The following is a 23,577-nucleotide window of genomic DNA, read 5'->3' on the forward strand; positions in this document are numbered from 1 at the left end:
GGAAAATAACAGAATTTTATGTTTCAAACTGAGATGGAGACAGACAGACAAAAGTTTAAAATTTAAAGGTTTGTTCCTGTAACACAAAAACATTCGAGAATTTTTCTAGTTTGGTTTAGCAGGTTTGTTCAAATCTACGTTTGCATTACGTAAATGTATTATAATAATCTGCACATATGAGGTGTACATTAGCTTTCTCTTGTTCTCTCTCTCTCTGCAGCTGGATGTGCTACGGGCTTATAATGTTTCTGTCAACAGTAATCCAGCAAAACTAATGCAAAAACAAACCCCACAACACCACCTGGTTCACTCGCACCCCCCATCGCTCCATCTTGACTAGAAGCACTAGAGAGGAGAGAACGCTTCAGTTCTCCAGAGACATCTTTCTCGGGCTGTTTTTCTCTCTCTGAGGATGATGGCAAGCATTGACATCCTCTACTGAGCGCCGTATCAGCCGAGCCGCCGCTCTGTTCTGCTTAATTATGGCATTAGCAGGAAATAACGGCACAAATTGCCGCTAATAATTAAATGACAACTCTGATCAGATGTGTTTGTTATGCTGCTGAAATGCAACGATAGATTAGGCAGCTGAAATGTATCGCTGAACGTACTAACCTTGCATGTTTTTAGTGAACTAATTCCTAAACCCGTCTATTGGAAACGTTCAGAACATAACGAAATAGATATACACATTTTTACTATGCAAGTATAATTAAAATTCATTGTAAATACATAATTGTGTAACTACGGGTTGTAATAAGGACAAATGTAATTAGTTTTTGTTATCAATTTTCTATGGATACTAATTACATTCGGTTTTATCTTTTGTAATTAATTTGCGCAGAATAAGAACAAATTTAGTCGTCTTGGATAATTGCGGCCCATTTACAAGTTAATAATTCTAGCAGAATACTGTAGTATTGTGTATATATTAATGTAAAGGCTGTGCTTCTGAAAATGATACGTTTACCATACGTCTGATATTTCATGGGAAACGATTGCTTTGACTAAATATACTCGTGTTTTTTGTATTTTGAGGGAATGATACACAAGAAAATCAGGAAATGCATGTGAAGCGGAGAATGTGTTCTCTGTAAACAATCGAAAAGATGGTTAGTTCAGCAGCTCAGGTTTCACAATATGTTGATGCTGCTGTCATAAAGAATAGGCCGAGGTATCCTGACATGCAAGACCCGTTCCTATAGCCCCGATATATGGATTCATGAAGAAAACCTCAGCAGAAAGGCAGACCTGAGGTTTACAACACAACCACAAAAACGTGCGTCCTTTGTTCTCACATCCCTAATGCATGAAAAATTTAACAGAATATGTCACATCCATAATGCTGGACATGCCTATTTATAAAGTAAACACCAGCTTAAAGTAATCAACTTTTTCAAAAATATATTGTTTGATAGGCATCAGTGAATTCCTGTTTACAAAGAAAAGTTTTATTCCGTAAATATATTAGTATTATAGAAATACTACTAAATAAATACAGTATTATATAAAAATATATATATATTTATATGGGTAGTTGAGAAATAAATCGTACATGTGTCCCATGGTGTGAAAGCAAAATTTACAAAACAAACTGTTAGAATTACATTATTTTATAGTATTCATATTAATATTTTTCATATAATATATGATAAGAGGTTGATCTTCATTATTTCTTTTCAACATTTTTGCCATCACAATATAGGACAAATGTGCATATTAGTAAATACTTATAATAATAACTTTATATAGCGCCTTAAGTGGCATCTCAAAGCGCTTAACATAAGTAAAAATAAAGGGACAAAAAATCTACATATACTAGAAATCAATAACAACAAGATAAAAAAAGAGAAACAAGCAATTTAACTAAATAAATATAAAGTAGTGCCATATACAATTTACAGACGTGCTAAAATTTGTTGGTACCCTTACAGCTCCTCCTGAAGAGTGATGAAATTGAAAGCTATTGTATCATGTATACTTGCACTCCTTCGGTGTGTCATAGAATAAAGCAAAGAAGCTGTGGAAAGAGATGACTTACTGCTTATTCTACAAAGATCTTCTAAAATGGCCTGGACACATTTGTTGGTAACCCTTATAAAAGATAATACATAATTGGATTATAGTGATATTTCAAACTAATTAGTTTCTTTAATTAGTTTCACACATGTATCCAATCTTGTCATCAGTCATTCAGTCTATTTAAACGGAGAAAAGGAGTCACTGTTTGGTATCATTGTGTGCACAACACTGAACATGGATCAGAGAAAGCAAAAGAGAGAGTTGTCTGAGGAGCTCAGAAAGAAAATAATAGACAAGCATGGTCAAGGTAAGACCATCACCAAGCAGCTCCATGTTCCTGTGACAACAGTTGCAAATATTATTAAGAAGTTTAAGGTGGGGTGTAAAACCACCCCAGATTGTACAGAAGTAAAGTGCGAATGCTAGAAAGAGAACCAAGGATAACTGCCAAAGAGATACAAGCTGAACTCCGAGGTGAAGGTACGTCAGTTTCTGATCGCATCATCCGTCACTTTTTAAGCACGGAAGAAGACCCAGGAGCAGGAGGACTCTCCTTTTGAAAGAAAAACCTAAGCCAGACTGGAATTTGCTAAAATTCATATTGACAAGCCACAATCCTTCTGGGAGAATGTCTATGGGACAGATGAGTCAAAACTGGAGCTTTATGGGAAGTCACATCAGCTCTATGTTCACGGACGAAAAAATCAAGCTTTCAAAGAAGTGAACACCATACCTACAGTGAAACATGGAGGAGGCTCGGTTATGTTTCGGGGATGCTTTGTTGCATCACGGCACAGGGTGCCTTGAATCTGTGCAGGGCACAAGAAATCTCTTCAAGGCATTCTGGAGCGAAACGTACTGCCCAGTGTCACAGGTCATGGGTCCTTCAAGTTCCAACAGGATAATGACCCAAAACACAACGCAAATATCACCCAAGAATGGATAAGAACAAAACATTCTGAAGTGGCCTTCTATTGGTCCTGATCTGAATCCTATCGAACATCAATTTAAAGATCTGAAACTTGCCGTCTGGAGAAGACACCCATCAAACCTGAGACGGCATTTGCTTGCAGTGATCGCCTCTAAAGGTTGTGCAACAGAATATTAGGTCAGGGGTCCCATCATTTCTGTCCATAACATTTTCATTTCTTTTATTATTTACAATTTTATGTTGACAAAAAATGAAATAGCAAAGTCTAATTTCTATTAAATATGGAATAACAGTGGTGAATGCTAATTACTTTTGTCACTTTCAAGTTATTTCAGAGAAAATTGTGCATTCTTTGTTTTTTGTGGAGGGGCACCAACGCATTTGAGCATTTCTTTATATATTTTTTATAGTCTCAAACACAAATATCACTATAAAATAACCTTGTTCTGAAATTGCATCACTATCTTAAACATCCGCGTTCGTTGGCACTGAGGTGACGCCACACGTCCTTCCGTCCCCGGTGAGCGGAGGGATCGAGACAAATGTGGACGCACATTTTAAAGAGCTCTCCCCCCCACACCCCTCAGAGCAGGTCGGCAGAAATAACAACAGAGTCATCTAAAATCAATCAGCGCGGCCGGCTAACGGACTGCTCCGGCTACTCCGCGCTGCGCCAATCGATACGCGCCGGCCATTGTGAGAGCCAAATTGCCACTACCATCAGCAATTTAGAGAGCCGGCGCTAAAAGGGAAGGAATGCAACGACGGCTTACGCTGGAAAGCGGGACCTGAACGCGTCTGCGTTGCCGCGTTTATCAAGACTCGGTTCAAAATACATTCGCGCCTTCCCTTGAACAAACCGACAGCCGGTGATATGGGATTCGATGTAGAAGCAGTGTTTATTTAAAAGGCACGCGAGATAAAAGAGGGACGAGAGAGGGAGAAAGCCAATGCGTGCGCAGGAAAAAGCAAAGAGGCAACAGAAATCCAATAGTTTAACCTCTGTTTGAGACGCAGTGGTGGCCAGTGAAGGACAGAGGTGGAAAATCAATAGGAGCTGATTTGCAGAAGGTGGAGAGTGGGAGGAAGAGAGAAGAGAGAAAGAGAGGAAAAAAGACAGACAGCGCTGATAAAAGGAATAAAAAACATCCAGATTCAACAAAAGAAAGACAAAGCCTCGATTGAATTCGAGTACAAATGTGAGAAAACAAGGGCTGGGTCAAGGTGACCGAATGCTCACCTAGCAGTCGAATTAACGTGGAGTTGATAGGCGAGACTGAATCTTGCTCTCTTCCTATTTCTACATTTGAAAGCATTTGTTATGATGTACATCTAAAGTTTTCATGTGTTTTGGGACACTATGATAGGTTGCAGATGGACACCGTACACATCTGCATTCTGTTCCGTTCTACCGCGCTCCATCCTGCTGTGTTTAAAACGCATGTCGTACAATACATGAACGTCCCTTAGGAAACACGTCTTATAGGTCTGACGTGACACCCCAATAAGCCTAAACCAGTCATATTACACAGGCTTTCCTCAATCCCACCATTGAATCCCTACATGTACATCTGGACGTCCCTATACCAGTCATATACATTAAAGGTGGACATTTAGGAACAAAGGTGGTCTTACCTGTCGGGGACAGCAGGCTGGGGGAGAGCAGGCCGTGAACGCCGTGAGGCAGCAGGCGGGAGGTGTCTTGCATCGCCAAGCCGAGAGAACGTTTGGGAGGACGGCCGGGCCGAGAACTAGAGAAACAGAGGAAGAACGGATGTTTGAATATCACACATTGATCATTCTTCACGATACAATCAGAAGAGAATATTAACAGTCAATTTCAAACGTCGAATTCCCCTCACACAATCTCTCTGACACACACATCAAACAAGCGTATGGTTACAAATCAACCCTCTATCACGCTACATACATGAACATACATCACGGCAGACAAATTATTCCACACAAGACACGCAAACATGGTTATGTCTCCAATGTGGGACGGGCTCTCAAACCGACAGGTACATGACAGTTCGAACCCTGCGCTAGGGTGAACGCGGTGGGAAATAAGCTAGAAAAGCAAAATGCTAATTCTGCCGCATGTCATTGGATCGGGTCCAAGTACATCAAGCAGCAAGTGTTTTCATCGTTATATTAATACACCGCTAACAAAACATGAAGCGCTGATCACCTGATGGTCGCGAACAGAAATAGCACGATTGTGAGGGGCAGGATTCATCTTAAATAACTAGTCTGTGTGTAAACATGACAAACATCCACCGCATCGTACAATGTAATCTAGCATACACGTCTGAAATGTTATCAACACATTGATATTTTAAACGTTAAAATATCTTTCATTAATGCACTGTTGACATGTTTTAACTGGTTCATAATAGTGTTACTCAAAAAGTTTTAGATTTAAGGGACGTGAAGACTGAAGTTCGCGTTCACCCCAGATTCCAAAAGATTATTGTATTTTTGATCTACTGTATAATGTTTTTATTGTAGTCAAGTTAACCAGCATTAAAATAGTTACTTGCAGGATTTAAAATGGACTAACCTTATAACCAAAAATAAAACGCTGTCATCATTTATTCACCCTCATTTTTACAAAACCCAGAAGACCTTTCTTGAGATATTTGGAGATGTGTCTCGAGCTTGTGTCCATTCAACGGAAGTCAATGGACGCCAATGTTGGCCTACACCTATTTTTCTAAATATCACAATATTGCACAAACAAAACTGTATATGTTCTATATGTCATATTTGTTTCATACTTTGTCAATTTTTCAGCTGATAAGTAAGGAATAATCAACTTCGCCTCGGGTGGTTATTCGCCTCCACGAATTTAATGCACGGCTAGCCGTGGATTATCCCGTTTATGCCATGGTTATTTGCCAAGTTAAAGCTTTAATTGTTGTTTACAGTATCATTTTGCACAGTGTCGGTTAGTTTGTCAGTTCATTTAAAATGTAGTCAATATGACTGGAGCGACCCGTGCGTTAAAGGCTATTAATGCACACCTCCCAGCCAATCAGAATCCAGTTTTCAGACCATGGTTTAAACCATATTAAACATATTATTATCAGTAGTGATGCACTGAAAAGTTAAATTCTGGACCGAAACCGATAGTTCAGGATGCACGTGGCCTACATCATCAGTTATGGGGTGACAGCATCAACGCTTCTCATTTACTTTGAATGGGTGACGTCATGCGTATCCGTACTGAATTGTGGGTCCGTCAGCTTTGCTTCACTGGCGTTGCTCGCGGCAAGAAGTTGAAGATATCTCAACTTTTCAAGTGCCAACTCAGGCGTCAGCCAATCAGATCGCCTTTTGCAAATGACATAGTGCAGTTGCTAGCCAATTGCGTTCATGCAAGACCGGAGAACAATCTGACTGGCTGTTGTCACTATGACGATAGCTTTGGCCACGCTTCAGATAAGCCCTCCGTCAAGCGTTGACGCTGACCCCCGTGTGAATCCAGCGTTACTGACAGATCGTTCAGCTGATCATACACATCTATATGTGGAGTCTGTTGCATTTAAAGCTCTGCACAAGTCTATGCGCGTCATCTCCTACAATAAAGAAACTTATGTTTTTCATCATACAGAGCTTACATGTCTTTTTCTCTCCGCTGGATTTCAGCTTTTCTGGTTATATTTATTAGTTTAAGTCTTTGTTACGGCGGGCGAACATGATCATCCTTTAATAACATCTAGAATGAGAATGAGGGTGAGCACTGAAGGGATAGGCGGGTGCTAGATATTTAGGCCTTTCTCTTTCGGCTGTAACCAATAAAGCCGTTTTCGGCGGAAATTCAAGATTCTGTCAGCTGAGAGCAAGACATTTTATCATACGGACTAAACAGTAGTCTTTCTTTACTTCAAATGTTTTCAGCAAACTGGCTCGACATAGCACATGCTCTCGGAAGAATCTTTTATTTAATAATGAGAATTCTGTCATAATGTACTCACACCCAAGTCATTTCTACCCTTTATAAATTTCTATGTTCTGTTTAACACAAACAAGATATTTTGAAGAATGTGGGAAACTAAACAATTCTGGGGCACTATTGACTACAATGTGTTTCCTACAGTGGTCAATAGTGCCCCTGAACTGTATGATTACAAACATTCTTCAAGATATCTTTTTGTGTTCAGCAGAAGAACGAAATTTGTAATTGTTTAAAAAAAACTTGAGATTAAGTAAATAACAATTTTATTTATTTTTGGGTGAACTGTTCCTTTGAAACTCAAGTACGCCTCCCTTAAGACTTCTAGGCATATGATACATAAACGAAATGAAAGGCACGCCCAACCACCTTTAAAAACAGGCATATTCACCGCTAGCCACATGGATCAATGTAAACTTTGCACGACCCTATCATCACGCGGTTTATTCCATGCACCCCAGTGCTGATCTTTCTCCCGTCCTGACCCGTGTGACTCACTGGTTGTTGACAAGCTTGTCATGGTCCGTAGCAAATGAGAATCGCTGTGGACCGTCACATTACTGATCTAATTAAAACCTCTGAACGGTGGAGCGTAGTGGAGAAAATATCCAGTCAGTTTGCCGCTGTAGTGTCTGTAAATGGAGAGCAGTCGATTGAGTTAACTTTACTGTAAATAAACATCGGCGGACAGTTTGTCAGACCGGCAGCTACCACTGCGACTCTGATGCTGATCAAATTAATTAAGTCTTTGATTCAGAGACAGCTCAACAAATACTGTTATTGAGTGTGATATAAGTCACTAACTTCTCAAGACCTAAACATGCCATGTGCAATTCTATCATCATTTAATCTCCCTCATGATTTGTATGACTTTCCTTTTAACTACAGAATGCCAAAGAAGATGTTTTTAAGAACATTGACCCCCATTGACTTCCATTGTATGAAAACCACGGAGACATTTCTCAAAATATCTTCCTTGTGCTCCACAAGAAAGAGTCATATACAGGTTTTGAACCACATGTGGGTGAATAAATAATGACAGAATTGCTATTTTTGGTGAACTAAGCCTTTAAATGTCATCCTTTTGTTAGAAACTCCATTGACTGACATACTGGGTGCCAATAAAGATAAATAAAAAGCTCATAGCTGTGCTTTATGGTATAAAAGACATGGCTATTGCCCAATCAGCATGAAGAACCGGAACTATCCGTTTCACAACGCCATTGTGCTCGATGTATGTTACAGGCCTCGGTTTGTTTTTGTCTCATATTTTGTCTATTTACATCATTCAGACAAAAGCCGTGTTGAAAAACAATCAATTACCTCAGTGTTCCGATAACACGACTCCATTTCCTTTGAGGAAAGCAAATTAGAAAACAACACGGTGGGGCGGCGAACGATTCTGCGGGGTCGACGTGGCGCAGGAAGACAAATCAGCGAGATGTCAAAAGTTCGTGCCTTTGAAGACGGCCAACTCTGAACCTGAAATCGTACATTGGCGGCCGTCAAAGAAACTTAAGCAGGCGTTTCCGCCAGTGTTTCCTTTAAAGCTCTGCGTCTTTATATCTGCATTTAACCTTTACTCATTTAGAGCATCTGACTCACTTGCCTTTTTTGCACATTCCTGCGTAGGGCGTGCCCAAAGAACTCGACAGATTACGAAAACTGAACACGCTGGAGCTGTTAGACCTCCGTAGTCAGGCAATTGTACGTGAACAGGCACTTGACTCCCGCGGGACTCTTAAAGCCATTTTCTTATTTAGCTCCACTTTGACTGGGTATTGTTAGAGGCCGAGCGTTTCTTTCCTCGCTCGTGACAGGTGCTTCCCTTATATAAAACCCATCCTTTCGTTTCCAACAGCACCACTGGAAAGAAACGGCCGTCATGTGCTGGAAACAATGTCCCAGAAAGATTCCTGAGATTCTGATATGGAAAGACACGACTTGGTGTGACCAAGAACAAGTATGTGGTTTTTGGACAGTGATTTGTTTGATTAATTTAGGTTTGATTGATTGAACAAACACATGAAATGCATTAATTTAACGGAATTAACATTGTTTTATGTAATTTTATAAAACTACTTTTAGCGGTTTATGCACAGTGTACAAAAGAAGACCTTATATACATAAACATACAGTATGTTATATATAAGTGCTATATATACGGGCTATACATAGGGCTAAATTCTTTCAAATGATTTACTGCAAATGTGTAATCACAAGTTCAAAAATTTATGATAAACGCACACAGCAAACCTTGATTTAATGAATGTAAATTAAAATCCATTAATGTATAGCTTTTAATACACAAAAAATGCACTTTAAAAATGTCAAATGACAGAAGAAACAGAGGCTGCAAATTCACGTTGTGTGTAAAACAACACAAAAAAAACATGTCAATTTTAGTTTTCAAAGATGTTAAATTACAGCTTTCTTGCTCCAAAGCTGCTGGAATGTCGCATTTTTTAAAATGTTTTGACAGTGTTGTTATAGATAATCATATAGCTTAGTATATACAGCTTAAACTTTTGCAAAGCATGATTATATATAGACCACTACAGATGACGAAAACAATGCTGATACAACACTGGTCCAGAAGAACTTCCTGTTCCACTACACAACATTTGAACAAAATACAACCAACAGAAAATCAAAACATTAAACGAATATCTTTATGATTTACTTAAATGAATTAAAAACAAAGTGAAACCAGTGTTTACGTCTTGTGAAGTGGTCTATAGAGTCCATACTTTTGTTTATTTTGTTTGCACAGTGTCACTGTACAGTTCTTACAGTACATTGTATACTAAAATGTATTCAAGTCGTAACTGCACAAGGCTAACTCAACATAATATGACTTTCCTAACTCTCCGTCCATTAACCGTCCGTACAGCTCTCCTGAAGTCTGCTTATCATCAGTTTATCGAGTGGCCACCCTGTGAACTGCTCAGCGCTTCAGTCAATCTTACTGTAATGGAGTTTTTTACACCCTGAGAGTTCTCCGGTATGGGAATATTTTTCATCTCCCTTTCCCACTCGCAGGCACAGGTGCCCGTGCGCGTTCCCCACAGCCACGACAGACAGTGAAGAGCCGTGTGTGTACACAATGGCGCACACACTCTCTCCTACCCGCGTCCCATCGAGCTGAAGGAACAGATGGCAGTGAGAAGTCATTCACACGTTACTGCACGTTCCACATGCCGAAGAAGAAAACCCTGTCAGTGCGCTCGTCTCCACCAATCACTCCGCTCAAATCCCCGGCGACAGCACCGCGCTCTGCTGGGGGCCGGAGAAAACTGGGTTACTAAGCACTTTTTACTCTCTCCCGGATTCGTAAACGCGCCCTTGTCATCTTTAAAAGGCCATATTCAATATTCATGAGCGGCGACACCTGCTTGTTATACTGAGACAAAGAGGGGGCGGGGCTCCACAGAGCTAGGTGTCACAAGACACGCCCGTCATAGACAAGCGGGCGTGGCTTAAGGAGCACGTTCGACATTACAAACTTTGTTTTATTGTTCTACGTTAGCCTGTTCATGACAACGTGTAGTCGATAAAAGAAGTGAAGGCCGAGAGTTGGACCGTGGCCGAAAGGGGGTACGGGAGGACGCGGAGGGAGAACACAATCAGATTTCCGAAATTATAATGGAAAACGGTTTAAACAACAACAAAGACGGCAGCTGAGGCGAGAGAAAAATGTACAAGTCAGGGTGCCTTTGAAGATATTTAATTAAAATCTAATCCTGCATTCTTAAAGGCTCACATAAATTAAGCTGTCAGTCAGAAGATTTATGCATTCACATTTGCATATTGCATACAATTCATCAATTACTCATGTTTGAAAGGCTTGAGTATCCCAGGGAGAGGAGCTACCAGTGTGCCAGCAGAGAGAGAAAGAGAGATAGACAGCAAGACACGATGATGGGGCTCGCCGTACCCGCCGATGCCCAAGAGGAGCCAGTCTCCATATGTCCATGCATTCAACCAATGCGACTGAAATCCTCCTCTCTCTCTCTCTCTCTCTCTCACTCACACACACACACACTGTGTGTGGAGCTGTCTGGTCTGAAGCTCAAGTCTCACTGCCACGACACCAGAGCTGGTTTGACTCTGCACTTTGCTCTCGGTGTTGTACAATTAAGCCAATTAGTTTAACCGAAGCGGGTTAGAAATACATGTGGCTGACAGAAGCAGCGTGATTCACACTTTCCTGTGCGCTACTACGGGTTCTTTTCATCTGAATCACATGCGAATGTTCTTCAGGCTGATTCACGGATGCAGAAAACTAGTCTCAGATTCTGTGTTATGATAAAACATTCCACAGCATTACTCTCATTTCTCTAGAAGGACTGCACATGAAAACAATGTATGCTTAATAATATAAAATATTCAGATTATACACATATAGGCCTATAAAACGTTCTGGAAGAGCATTGCTTCATCGGTTCGATCGCCGGGAACATGCATACCGATAAAATGAATTTGATGCAAGTCGCTTTGGATAAAAGTGTCAGTTTTATGCAAGGTTTACGCAAATACGTAAAATTGCATTTCAGTAAGATTTCCAGTACAATCTATTTTCTTCCTCATTTTTTAAGTACAATAAACCTGGTTTTATAAGTCATTTCAGCTTTTTTTTTACATTACACTGTAAAAAAAAATCTGTACAAAAACGGATAAAGTACTGGCAAAAAATTACCAGAACATTTTCCTTTATTTTACGGACATTTCCGTTAATGCTAAAATGCAATTTAATGCAGTGCAAAATGTAAAATATAGGTAAAACAACTTTAAAAATGACTTCGGAAAATTCCTTCATATCAATACGATATATTGTGCCGTATTTTTACGGAGTTTTTTTAGAGTGTACTTCAACACATCAAATAAAGTTAAGCAATACCTAAAACTGCATCTCAGTAAGATTTCCAGTACAACCAATCCGGTTCAACAAGTCATTTCACCTCCAACACATAAAAATAAGTTCAACACATTTTTAAGTGACATTAACTTAATTTCAAGTTATATCAACTCACCACTGGGCAAAACTTAAAGTAAGTTGAAATTGCTGTACTTGACCGTAAAACCAAGTTGACTGCACTTCAAAATTGAAGGCAGCGAAGAATTTTTTACAGTAAAGTATGCACACAATGCTTGTCCTATTAACTTCCATTCACCATTTCAGTCAACACAAAAAAATGTTGATTTTACAAACTGATCATTTTTAATTCTCTTCTCCATTGTCAATACAGCTTAACTTGTATTTCATAACAATTGTGTTGCACTTCAACAGGAAAGGCCACATCTGAAATTCTCAGGTATATTCTGCCATCGGTCTCTGATAAAGCCATCCCATATTTATCAGATTAAAGGCCAACGCTTTTAATTTGGAAAAGGCTTTGGCCGTGCTCGAGCTGTTTTCTCCCCGTAGGCTTGTCTCACACTGTGTTCCATTATCTTGATTGCGAATGTCAGATGAAGACTATTGTTAACCATAACTAGCGGTTGCGCTGTAAGGTCGAGCAAAGCCAAGTACAGCGGACATGCAGCCGGGGTGACGCCAAGAAATTGGGACAACTGTCTCCAACCACCTACTGGTTGACTAGTTGAATTGAGGAGGCTGGCGTGTTTAATAATCCATGGCTAAGTAAAAACAAAAAGGAAAGTTGGCTTCGGTGTTGATATGTTAAGGGGATCTTTGCCAAACAGGTCTTAATAGACACATGCTATGTTTGTAGAGCCACATTGTCCCTCTCAAGTACATCAGTAAAATTGGGGAAAACGGGAGACCTGTGTCTTTAATTAACTGCGTTATTAAATCCTAAACATCTGAATTGCTATTTCAGAGGAGGCAGCGAGTGAGGTCATAACAGATGACCTCAGTTCAGTTAATGACAGTAAACAAAGGTGTGTTTCCCAGACTGCCCCAGTAAAGGCCGACTCCTGGGACGCCACCGCAGAAAGGTCAAACACTCCGAGCGACGGAGTTTCATCTATGTGGCGCGGTCTGTTTCGCACGCATACCCGCATGTACGTACACAGACCGTCCGGAGCGCACCACCGGACCTCCGTCAACCGTCTCACAATGCCGCTTTTGTTCGCCGTTATTAACTGAGAGAATTCCTCTGCTTCAGCTTTTATTAAAAAACTTGGTGTGGTTGTGCGCAAGGAACCATTTCAGAAAGGGTCATCGTGCAGTTCACCCATACCAGGAGCGCGGAGGGAAAAACAGACGAAGACAAATCTGGACTTTTCACAAATAGGATACAAAATATAGCCTGAAACTGTTTTTTTTTTAATGGTCAGTGAAAGGATGTGCTTAACCTTTAGAAAACGCTGATGGTCACTTTCCAAAAGAAAAACTAAATGTTACATGACCTGTTTATTTTGTGTGAGGTTTGCTATTAATTCTAGTAAATACAGCATGATTTGTGCGTTATTATAAAGCAAGAAAATTTGCAAAAATTCAAATTAATTAAAATACATTCAAATAATAAAATAAAATAAATTATTATTTGTAACAGTTTAAATATTTATATGAAATATAAAAAAATATTATTCCATATTGGGTAGTAAGGTTGCGAGTAAAAACAGGGCTGCAAATTTAGCCTGAATTACATTTATGAACAGACGCTGGTCAGTAGTTAGAAGTGCTATAGTATCATTGAAACCTATAAAACAGAACAAAGCTAAATGTCGTTTTTGGTCATGAAAAATGTAAAAAAAAAAATATGAATTGAACATCATTTTAATAGGTTATTTCCAAATTATTATATAACCTCATTTGCTAAAGTTAAAGGTCGAGACCTTGATCATCATTTGCGGACCGTTCTAACAATAACAAGCATTGGAATTATGACTCATAATGTATATATACACGTCATAGTTCAGCATATTCGTAGAATGTGCCGTCCGCACTCCTGGATTTCTTTAAGTGCTCCCTCCGTCTGACACCGTGTAGCTTTTAGCTTAAGTAACCGCCGTCATAATTTTTCCCTCCTTCTCTCAGCAGTGCCACTACAGAGCTACTGATGGTATTGAATAAATGTCAGATGTCTTCCACCCTGCTGTCTGCTGAGAGAGAGAGGAGAGAGAGAGAGAGAGAGAGAGAGAGAGGTGTTGCCTTATTCATGGTGGGCGGGCGAGCGGGGGGAGGGAGAGTTTGTTTGTGAGCCATTATCTTCAGCCATCAATCAAATCCGAGGAGCGCACGACACAAGCACATCATTTGATTGCATACAGCCCGTGTGTATGAAAACCTGTATCAATATGGACGTCCAGCGAGATGATCTTTATTTCTAAATGACACTCTGTGCTTTGATACGAACGCTGCAAAACGTTCCCCTGTGTGTTACATCCTTGAACGTTCTGCTTAAAGGGGCAGTTCACACAAATATAAAATAGTTTCCCTCTAATGTCAAAACTTGTCCTCTTTCTTTCCGTGGAACACAAGGGAAGATGTTTCAGTGGTTTTGTGTTCATACAATGGAGGTCAATGGGGATTAATGTTGTGTGGTTACCAACATTCTTCGAAATATCTACTTTTGTGTTCACAAATGATGAAACAATGTTCGTTTTTAGGTGAACTATCCCTTTCATGTACTGCATAAGCGTAGTACTTTCAGATCTGTTTCACAAATGTTATACTTTTAAAAGTGCAAAGTCTAAAAAGTTAATAGCTCAAAGAGACCCACTTTATAAAACTTTAAAAAATAGATTCAGAAATGATATGTGATAAAGTGAAATATCTCACAGTTCTACAATGACTTTGTACAAAACGTCACCTAGTGATGTCATACCTAGATGTCAGATCAGATTTCCCTCATGCTATAAATAAACAACAGAAAGGAAATAAAATAAAATAATAAATGACGGTTTTCCCTGATGAAACTGTTATTAACAAGTGCCTAAACGCTTAATATAATGAGTCAGAATCATATTTCAGGGGGTCCCTGTACAGTTCAGAAATAAAGTATATTACAGTACATTAGTACATTTAAAGAGATGAAACATTAACACATTCTTGTGTCATTTCAAACCTGTATGACCTTTCTTCTGCAAAGCATAAAGAAGATATTTTGAAGAACGATGATATCTAAACAACATTGGCCCCCATTGACTTCCATTGTATGGACACAAAACCACAGAGACATTTCTCAAAATATCTTCTGCAGAAAGTAAAAGAAGATATTTTTGAGAAATGTTTCCGGGCCGCATACAGGTTCTGAATGACATCATGTCAGTAATGAATGCTACCTAGCACACACACCATTTAGATTTAAAATACACACACACGCCTTCTTGTCATATTAAAAGCCTCCATCAGTACAGGTGAAATCATCATTTAATCCTTCCTCTTAAATGTGGCCACTTCCTTTATCAATCCTCCATTTTTGCAGGTCTGTATTGACTCTGCACTCAACATGTGATGAGTCAGTGATTTACCACATGGGGTTATGGACAGACAGAGAGAGAGACTGTCATTACCTGACAGCCCATTGAGATATGACTCAATGTGTGGCTCTTAAAAATAGCGGTTCCCTGATAAACACTGTGCTGTCCCTTAAACCCACGTGAGCTCGAGCGCGCTTAAGTTAAGATGTGATGGATTCAAAGCATCGCACCAATGAGACCGACTCTGACAGCCTGTTAACAGTGAGCGGACTCACATGTCGAGACCTCCAGAGTGTGAGAGAAAACAGACCGAGAGATTCCTTATCTCAGTATACTTACACACACACATTTACAGTCTTCACGTCTATGTGTGTTCTTCCCATGTCGTTTTACACACACGTTTGTGTCTGTATCTTTATGGGGACTTTCCATGGACTTACTGTTTTTATAGGGACTTAAGTGGTATTTTCTGTCCCACACCCCTAATCTATCCCCACCCTCATAGTTTTGCTATTTTGCGTTTTATCAGTGTCATATAAGCATCATTTAGTAGGTTAATAATCTACCAACTATTTCTCTATGTACCTTTTATAGGATTTTTTATCTCAAACACCATCTCACAGAGGATGTGGTACATGGAAGTTTGTTTTGTGATGTCACATGCAATAAACCATTCACACATTCTGATACAAACAGTTTGATGGGGAAGTAAATACTTTTGGGGGTGTATTAAATTAAGTTCAACCAAACAAAAGAATCCTGTCATCATTTCATTTATTCACATGTCAATCAAAACCTGTATATGACTCTTTTGTCTGTGGAACACAAAAGAAGATGTTGCGAAATGTGTCCATACAGTGTGAGTCAATAGTGGTCAATGTTGTCGGGTTACCAACATTTTTCAAAACATTTTCTTTTGGGTTTGGCAGAAAAAATAAAACCCATACAGGTTTGGAAGAGTAGAAGTGATGAAAGAATTTCATTTTTAGATGAACTGTCTCTTTAAGAAAGTACACAGTATTCAGACACCCATTGCATCTTTACAGTTCACATCACATTTGCATTGTGCTAAGTGAAAAACTGTCAAATATATTCATAAAAAATACAATATTACATTTAATTTCTGATGTTATGCCTTTTTAAAAGAACTATAATGCCATAAAATAAAAAATCTCACAAATACAAGTGCAACAAGTGTAAAGTTCAGACAAACTGAATGATTTCTCACTGTTACTCGATTTCGATTACAGGCTCTTTTGCATTAGTTTGACTTCACGTTAACAGTCGACTGAAAAGCAAACACTTGAGCTAGCAAAATGCATTGAACCTTGATAAACACAACACACACAAACGCTTTCAGCATATCCACTGGAATACTCAGATCCCACTCAATTAAATTAGATCTGCTTCCTGTAATTCTGCCACACTCAGCGCCAAAGCTGACAGCAATCGGCTTTCTTCCTCCCCAACGTGACGGCTCGTCCCCTCCGCCGTGAGTCTTTGTGGACCCCGGCGGGCGGGATGATGCGAGAGGGGGTTGCTTTCAGACAATAGCGAGGGTTGCCACTTAGCCGTGCGCGGATTAAATTCTCTGACATTATCAACCCGCCCGCTGAATCCATGCAGGGGGCGGGAGGAACAGGAGTCGGCGAAACGCAGAACAAACCTTGTGTCCCTGATGTTCTGCATCTCAACACGGATTACTGTCACTCAGTGCAGAGAGAGAGAGAGAGAGAGAGAGAGAGAGAGAAGAGAGGAGAGGGAGGTTTACTCTCATTTATTTAATAACCCGCACCCTAATCTGTTGCAAAACAGTGGAGAGAGGGAAAATGTCATGGGAAGATGTAAACACGAGGAGCCTGTGGCTCTTGTACCTACAAACAGAGTGATTTTGGAGTTTATCAAGTCCTTTACTTTATCTACATGAGGTTTGGGGGATGAAAGTTGATGAGATTAGTTTCGTCTGTTTGGTTTGGGACTTCTGTACTTTTTCCCAACGCACGATTAAAAAATGAAAAAACATCTGATGCTTCATGAGAAAATGTAGCCGGCAGAAGGTGACATATGTACAAATTGTAACAGGATGTCCAATGAAAAAAATATTGGAGTTTTGCTTTAATTTGACGTTATAAGAAACAGGCGAGGCAATTCTGATAAAATATTATGAAGAAAAACTTTGTTCTTGTGGAAAATAACCTTGTGTACATGAAACAGGAAACTAAGTCATTTTTAATTGAATTATTTTGTTTTATCATGTGGCGGAGAGTGTAAAAATATGACATCACTAGAATTCAATCTGTCTCTGACCTGCCTGGCAAAACCTTCTACACTTCAGGTCCGGCCTGCAAAAAACTTTACTTGGCCGTTTTGGGTCACCATTGACTCCCATAGCAAGACAAAAGAGTACCATGGGAGTCAATGGCGACCCAAACAGCTTAGTTACAAACTTGAATTAAAATATCTTCATTTATGTTTAGCATAACAAAAAAATTCAAACAGGTTTGTAACAACTGGAGGATGAGCGAATGATCATTCCTGAGGTGAACTATTCCTTTAAAAACAAACTGTCCACACAAAAAGTCCCAAAACGTTGAATCAATACTTTCAAAACGCTCCCGAACGATGAATCATCCGTAATGATTTTTACAGATTATGGTCGCATTACACGACGCGGTATTCAACGTGCTGAAAGCGCCGAGGTGCAGTGCTGGGTCAAAGATCAGGATTAGGGACTGTTTACAAGCCCGGGGTGAAGGGTCAAAGGTCGGGGGCTTAAAACACACATGCCCAATTGACACAGTAACCTTATTGAGTTGTTCCAGAGGCTGCTGCCAAGCATTGGATACCGCGTGGCACGCTGTTTATACAGAGTTGATAAATTGCAGAATTAATCCCTTCGCACACATTTTCGACGGCAATGCTTTTTGCGCCTTCGGTAGGGTCACCCTGACCCCGCTTTTGTTTTAGGCAGATTGTAGCAGCTTGAGTTGATTAAATGCGTTTGATCCTTTTAGCGGTACACGCTTCCGTTCGTACTGTGCCGGGGTCGGGAAGGCGAAACATTAAATGATCTGTTCTTCACGAGTCACACGCAGACATGTGAGCATAGTGGAAAAATGATAAGTGGATTTCAAAGAAAGAACAAACATACCCTCAACTGACAAACTTAGAAAACATTTTTAAGTTCAATAGTATATTTGGGTTATTATAGATGAATAAACATGATTATGAAAAAGGAAGGTAGAATAGAAAGTAAATATCAAAATAAAATACACAAAAGTGGTAATAATTGAAAAAGTTATATTTACGATAAGATTTAAAGGGATAGTTTACCCAAAAACGAAAATTATGTCACCATTTATTCACACTCTTGTCATTTCAATGCTTTATGACTTTAGTCACAAAAGAAGATATTTTGAAGTATGTTCTTAACAGCCCCCATTCACTTGCATTGGTTTTGTGTCAGTACCATGAAAGTGGATGGCTGTCGGCCTTGTTCGGTAACCGACATTCTTCAAAATATCTTCTTATGTGTTCTGCAGAACAAAAAACGTCAACAGTTTGAAAAGACAAGAGAGAGTAAATGACAGAATTGTCTTTTTTCACTTTAAAACAAAAGGAAATCTATAGATCAATTATCAGATGCCCTTAATACGATCATTGGCAGTTTGCACAGAGCTGTTCTTGCGAGTTAAATTCACTCCATATTTAGATATGATAAGCAACTAATCTTTGCGCTTTAACAGTTCACCATGGCGATGACCACCTCATCAATTTCCTGTGCTCGCCTGTGTATGCCGAATGGCCATAAACGTTCATTAGCACCCCTCTGTGATTTCTAAAATGTTTGGAGAGCAGATCTAACGTCGGATACATATTACATCTAAACGGAGGAGCAATGTTCAATGCACACACAAAAGAAGATATTTTGAGAAACGTCTTTGTGGTTTTGTCTCCATATAATGGAAGCCAATGGGGATCAAAGCTGGTTACTAACCTTTTACAAAATATCTTCATTTGTGTTCTGCAGAAGATAAAAAGTCATCCAGGTTTGAAATGACATCATTTTTGAGTGAACTGTCCCTTTAAGACTCACTCGCCGACTGGTCGTTCAGGCGTCCCACCAGCTACAGTAGTCAATTTTAAAAGTCTGATGTTTGTACATCCCTCGCAGGCAATCACTCACTTTAATTCCATCCAGAGACGGAAAAAAGCCCTCTCCTCTGTTTCCAGCCGGTGTCTGAATTACGAGCTTTTCACTTTTCTCTCACGAGCAACACCTTCCAGATCCGCTCTAATTTGATGTAGGCCGAAGCCGACGCGGAAAATCAATAGCGGGCTATGAGAGTGGATTTTGGTCCTATCGAAAGATGCCACGGATGTCCGTCGCTTTGCTAGAAACATTCCTCTTCTGAAGGCCTTTCCAATTAAACTAATGCGATCTTCTGTTGAATGAGCATTTGTTCAGACCGAAACTCCGTCTGTAACGCGAGGAGCCGAAACCAAGCAATGAAGAACATATCGTTGTTTAATGAGGAAATAAATGGGGTTGGTTTTGAAGAACAGTCTACTCTATTGCTTCATATAGTCACATTGTAATGAAACAACAGAGATTACATTTTAACAGGCAGCCGTTTAAAATGTGTTATTGCATCACAGCACGATTACACTTTCGGTCTCACACAACCACACACACTTTAGTGTCTAGTTCCCTTTAGCGTGTCCTCTGTCAGCAGGGTAACCGTTGACCCCGAGTCTGGCCTCCCTGTCAACTTCCGGCTAAGGTTAAACACACCAGGCAAGCATCCTCTCTTTCACTGCATTAACTAACCAAGCACCACTATATCGCTCTATCCATCACCATCACTTAAGTGTATTTACACTACAAATGTGTTTTTCTAGCTACAGTGCGTTGTCAAAAATTATTTTACATCCATTCATCTTATCAGAATAAACGCAATATGATGAGTTTTCAAGTTAAAACCGGAATTTCTTTATTTTTTAGTAAAATCAAAGTAAAGGCAACCAACCAAACTCGGCCAGTTTTAACCCTTTCATTGAGTTTTCATGAAGTTTTTAAATATGTGTACGTAGAAAGTGTAAATAGTGTAAAACTGTCATTTTGATGAATTCATAACAGCTACAGTTATAATATAGATATAGTTGTTGTGTTCGCTAACATGAACCATGTGGCCGGTTCCATGCAAATGTCAACCTTAATATGAAAATCTTATCACTCTACTAAGATATAAGTTGACTATATTTGATCGTTTCAGTACCAATGTGAAAAGCATTTTTTTAAAGCATAGTTGTTCACATTAGGTAAGTGAATTGTCACATGCATTACGGTCCATTTTCTTCATAAATGGGCACGTAAAATTGAAATAAAATAATAATTTTATGCTCAATAAAGAGCCATCTCTTCTCCATTTGTTGGATTTTATTGCTTCAGGTCACATCCATGACACTATTCATTTTTTTTCTCTTACAAATAGAGAATTCATGCATAGACTGACATTTTGTGATGTCTGGTTCCTATCAGGGGTTTAGTAAAATATTAACTGATGATTCAATATATTTGTAATAAATACATTCTCTAGATTTTATATTTCAAGCTTTGACTGAGAATCTCACATCCGTAATACTGGAATTGCCCTTGTGCGACATATTTACAACATTTACTAATCTTTGCTTAAATTATTTAAAAAACATAATTGTTCGGTATATAAGTTAATTTTCCATTAACTAATGTTAACAGATACAACTTTTCGTTTTGAAAATGTACTAGTAAATGTTGAAATTATTACTAATAAAGATTTTAAAAAGCTGTAGACGTTTTGTTCATCATTAGTTTAAATTAATCAATCTTGGTAACTAATGGAAAATAAATGTAATTGTTTACATGCTTGGTTTCACTTTAATGTACACTCGTTTCAATGACAAATGAAGGCATGACCTTTACATTAAAGGGACAGTTAATCGTATCATTTATTCACTCTCATATCATTCAAACATGTATGTGATTCATTTCAAAAATGAAAAGACATTTTGAGAAATGTCTCAGTGGAATGGAAGTCAAAGGGGGTCACTGTTGTTTGTTTTTCAACGTTCTTCAAAATATCTTATTTTCTGTTCCGCGGAGGAAAGAAAGTCATACAGGCTTGAAATGACATGAGGGCGAGTAAACGATAAAATAATTACAAAATTTTCAAACTTCTTACATTGTGAAATTAACAGACTCATACGTTCAAGGACGGCGAAGCATTTACAGACGACCAGATTATCAAAAGCAGCTTGCATCCTTATTTTGGATGCCCCGCAGGTATGTGCTCTGCCTGCACTGTAAATACATGTATGTTCTGATTAACGCTGCCACATGTGAACGGTTAAGCAGGCAGACGTAATGCGGACCAGACGCTATGAATTCCTGTACAGTCTTAAATGGACACATGGTTAAAATGGATCCTTTTGAAGTCGCCAAACAATGTGCAATATCAGGAAACAAGCTGTGTGCATGAGGCTGGAATGTGGAGTGTGGGGGGAGGCCGAGCCGAGAGGGGGACACACTTAGCAAGCCTATGGGTAAAAGTAACACACAATGAAACATGAAAAAGACTCCAGTCCCCATTAAGCCACAGATCACGAGACATGCGTGTCTACGAGACGCCGTGCGCGTGTACTTAATGTACTGTATATCCGAAGGCGTCTATACTTTGCCTATCTATCTCACTGACTTTATCTTTTTGCAGCAAAACACTCACACACGTAAGCGTGATGGCCCTCATGGTGAGAGCAGGTCTATTTTTGTGCGGGTAGCCGAGCACTTGCTTGTCTTTAATCAGGAGTGCATTGTTAGCCGTGGCCTGGTGGGAAGCAAGAGGCCCACAGTTAGAAAAAGAGAAAATAGAGGAAGTCAACCTGCCCTATTCACTATGCTAAATCTTGTTAAAGGGATAGCGTTTTCTGTGCTTGGTTTTCTTCTACAGAACACAAAAAAGATATTTAAAAAATGTTGGTAATCAAACAATATCGGCCCCCATTGACTTCTATTGTATGGAGACATTTCTCAAAATATCTTCTTTTGTGTTCCAAAGTCATATGCAAGTTTTAAACGACATGTGGGTGAAAAAATGATAACAGATTTAAATTTTAGGGTGAACTTTCCCTTTCAGCTTTTTTGAGGAATCTCAGCAATTTTTTACAAAGCAATGGAAGTGAATGGGGACTGGCATGCTAAGCTCCACAAAAGCTAAAATAAGCACCACAGAAAGAAACATTTATACTGTTTCTAAAAGAAACAAGTAAGGTTTGATTTTTTGACGGGTGATCTGTCACTTTAAATATGATCACCCTCTGGATGGTGTATAACATTGATCCAATATTACCACATAACATCGCAAATCATGATATGCAAAACGCAGTTCACGAGACAATTGATTTTTCACTGCTTGTATGGTTGAATGTTATTTACGAAGGCGAATTTCAATATTGTGGTGATACAGTATTATTGACACATGCTAACTGAGGTTTGATTAATTAGTTTACATTAAAATGTCACACCGTTGCATTTATTTAAATGCATCCTCCATTTGAGGCACTCATACACACATTAAAAATGTGCAATGCATCCTTCAATGACCACATCCATCTAAAAAATACACATATACATTAAACATAACAAAATCGTGCCCCAGAAAGCATCCTCCATGTCTCGTCCATTAACATTCAGCGCAGTGTAATGCTGACTTTTAGAATCATGAATAAATCTTTATCATTAATGTGTGCACCGGATCTTACTAGGATTGTTGTCCCCCCACGACCTGCATGCGTGGGCACTTGTTCTTCAAGAGTATTCTTTAATTTAGCGAGTCTCAACTGTCAGGGGGCATTGTGGGATATGGGCAAAGTCTAGGTGCTTGTTGACAGGCCCTTGTCCTTTTTTATCAAGACTCTTTTTTTACAGCACTGGTTTGTAACATACAAAATGATTTGATTGATGAAAAATGTATAATGTGCATCATTTTATTGAGAGATCAAATTCACATTAAATTGATTTTAATATGTACAGCAAATGTATGTATGTTAATGTATTGTGACTTTTTTATTTGTGGTTTGACAACATATCCATACATGGCATGTTGCATAACAAAGAAAGTATAAATACTGCTTTTAGAACTTAAGAGTTTTTTTACTTTCATCTTAATTTCAAATTTTCATTAAAAAAACAATTCTCCATTTAAAGATATCTTGAACATTTTTATAAATGTTTTCATAT

General features: G+C 39.0%; 1 protein-coding gene across 1 annotated transcript in view; it reads right to left on the minus strand.

The window, feature by feature from the left end:
* Positions 1-23,577, minus strand: part of dacha (dachshund a) — a 143,294-nt gene that overhangs the window by 79,816 nt on the left and 39,901 nt on the right. Inside the window, exon 2 of the mRNA XM_056730633.1 lies at positions 4,589-4,704. Within this exon, the coding sequence (XP_056586611.1) occupies positions 4,589-4,704 (116 nt within the window). The remainder of the gene's footprint in view (positions 1-4,588; positions 4,705-23,577) is intronic.

Source organism: Triplophysa dalaica, chromosome 19 (genome assembly GCF_015846415.1).
Source record: "Triplophysa dalaica isolate WHDGS20190420 chromosome 19, ASM1584641v1, whole genome shotgun sequence".
NCBI classification, from domain to species: Eukaryota; Metazoa; Chordata; class Actinopteri; order Cypriniformes; family Nemacheilidae; genus Triplophysa; species Triplophysa dalaica.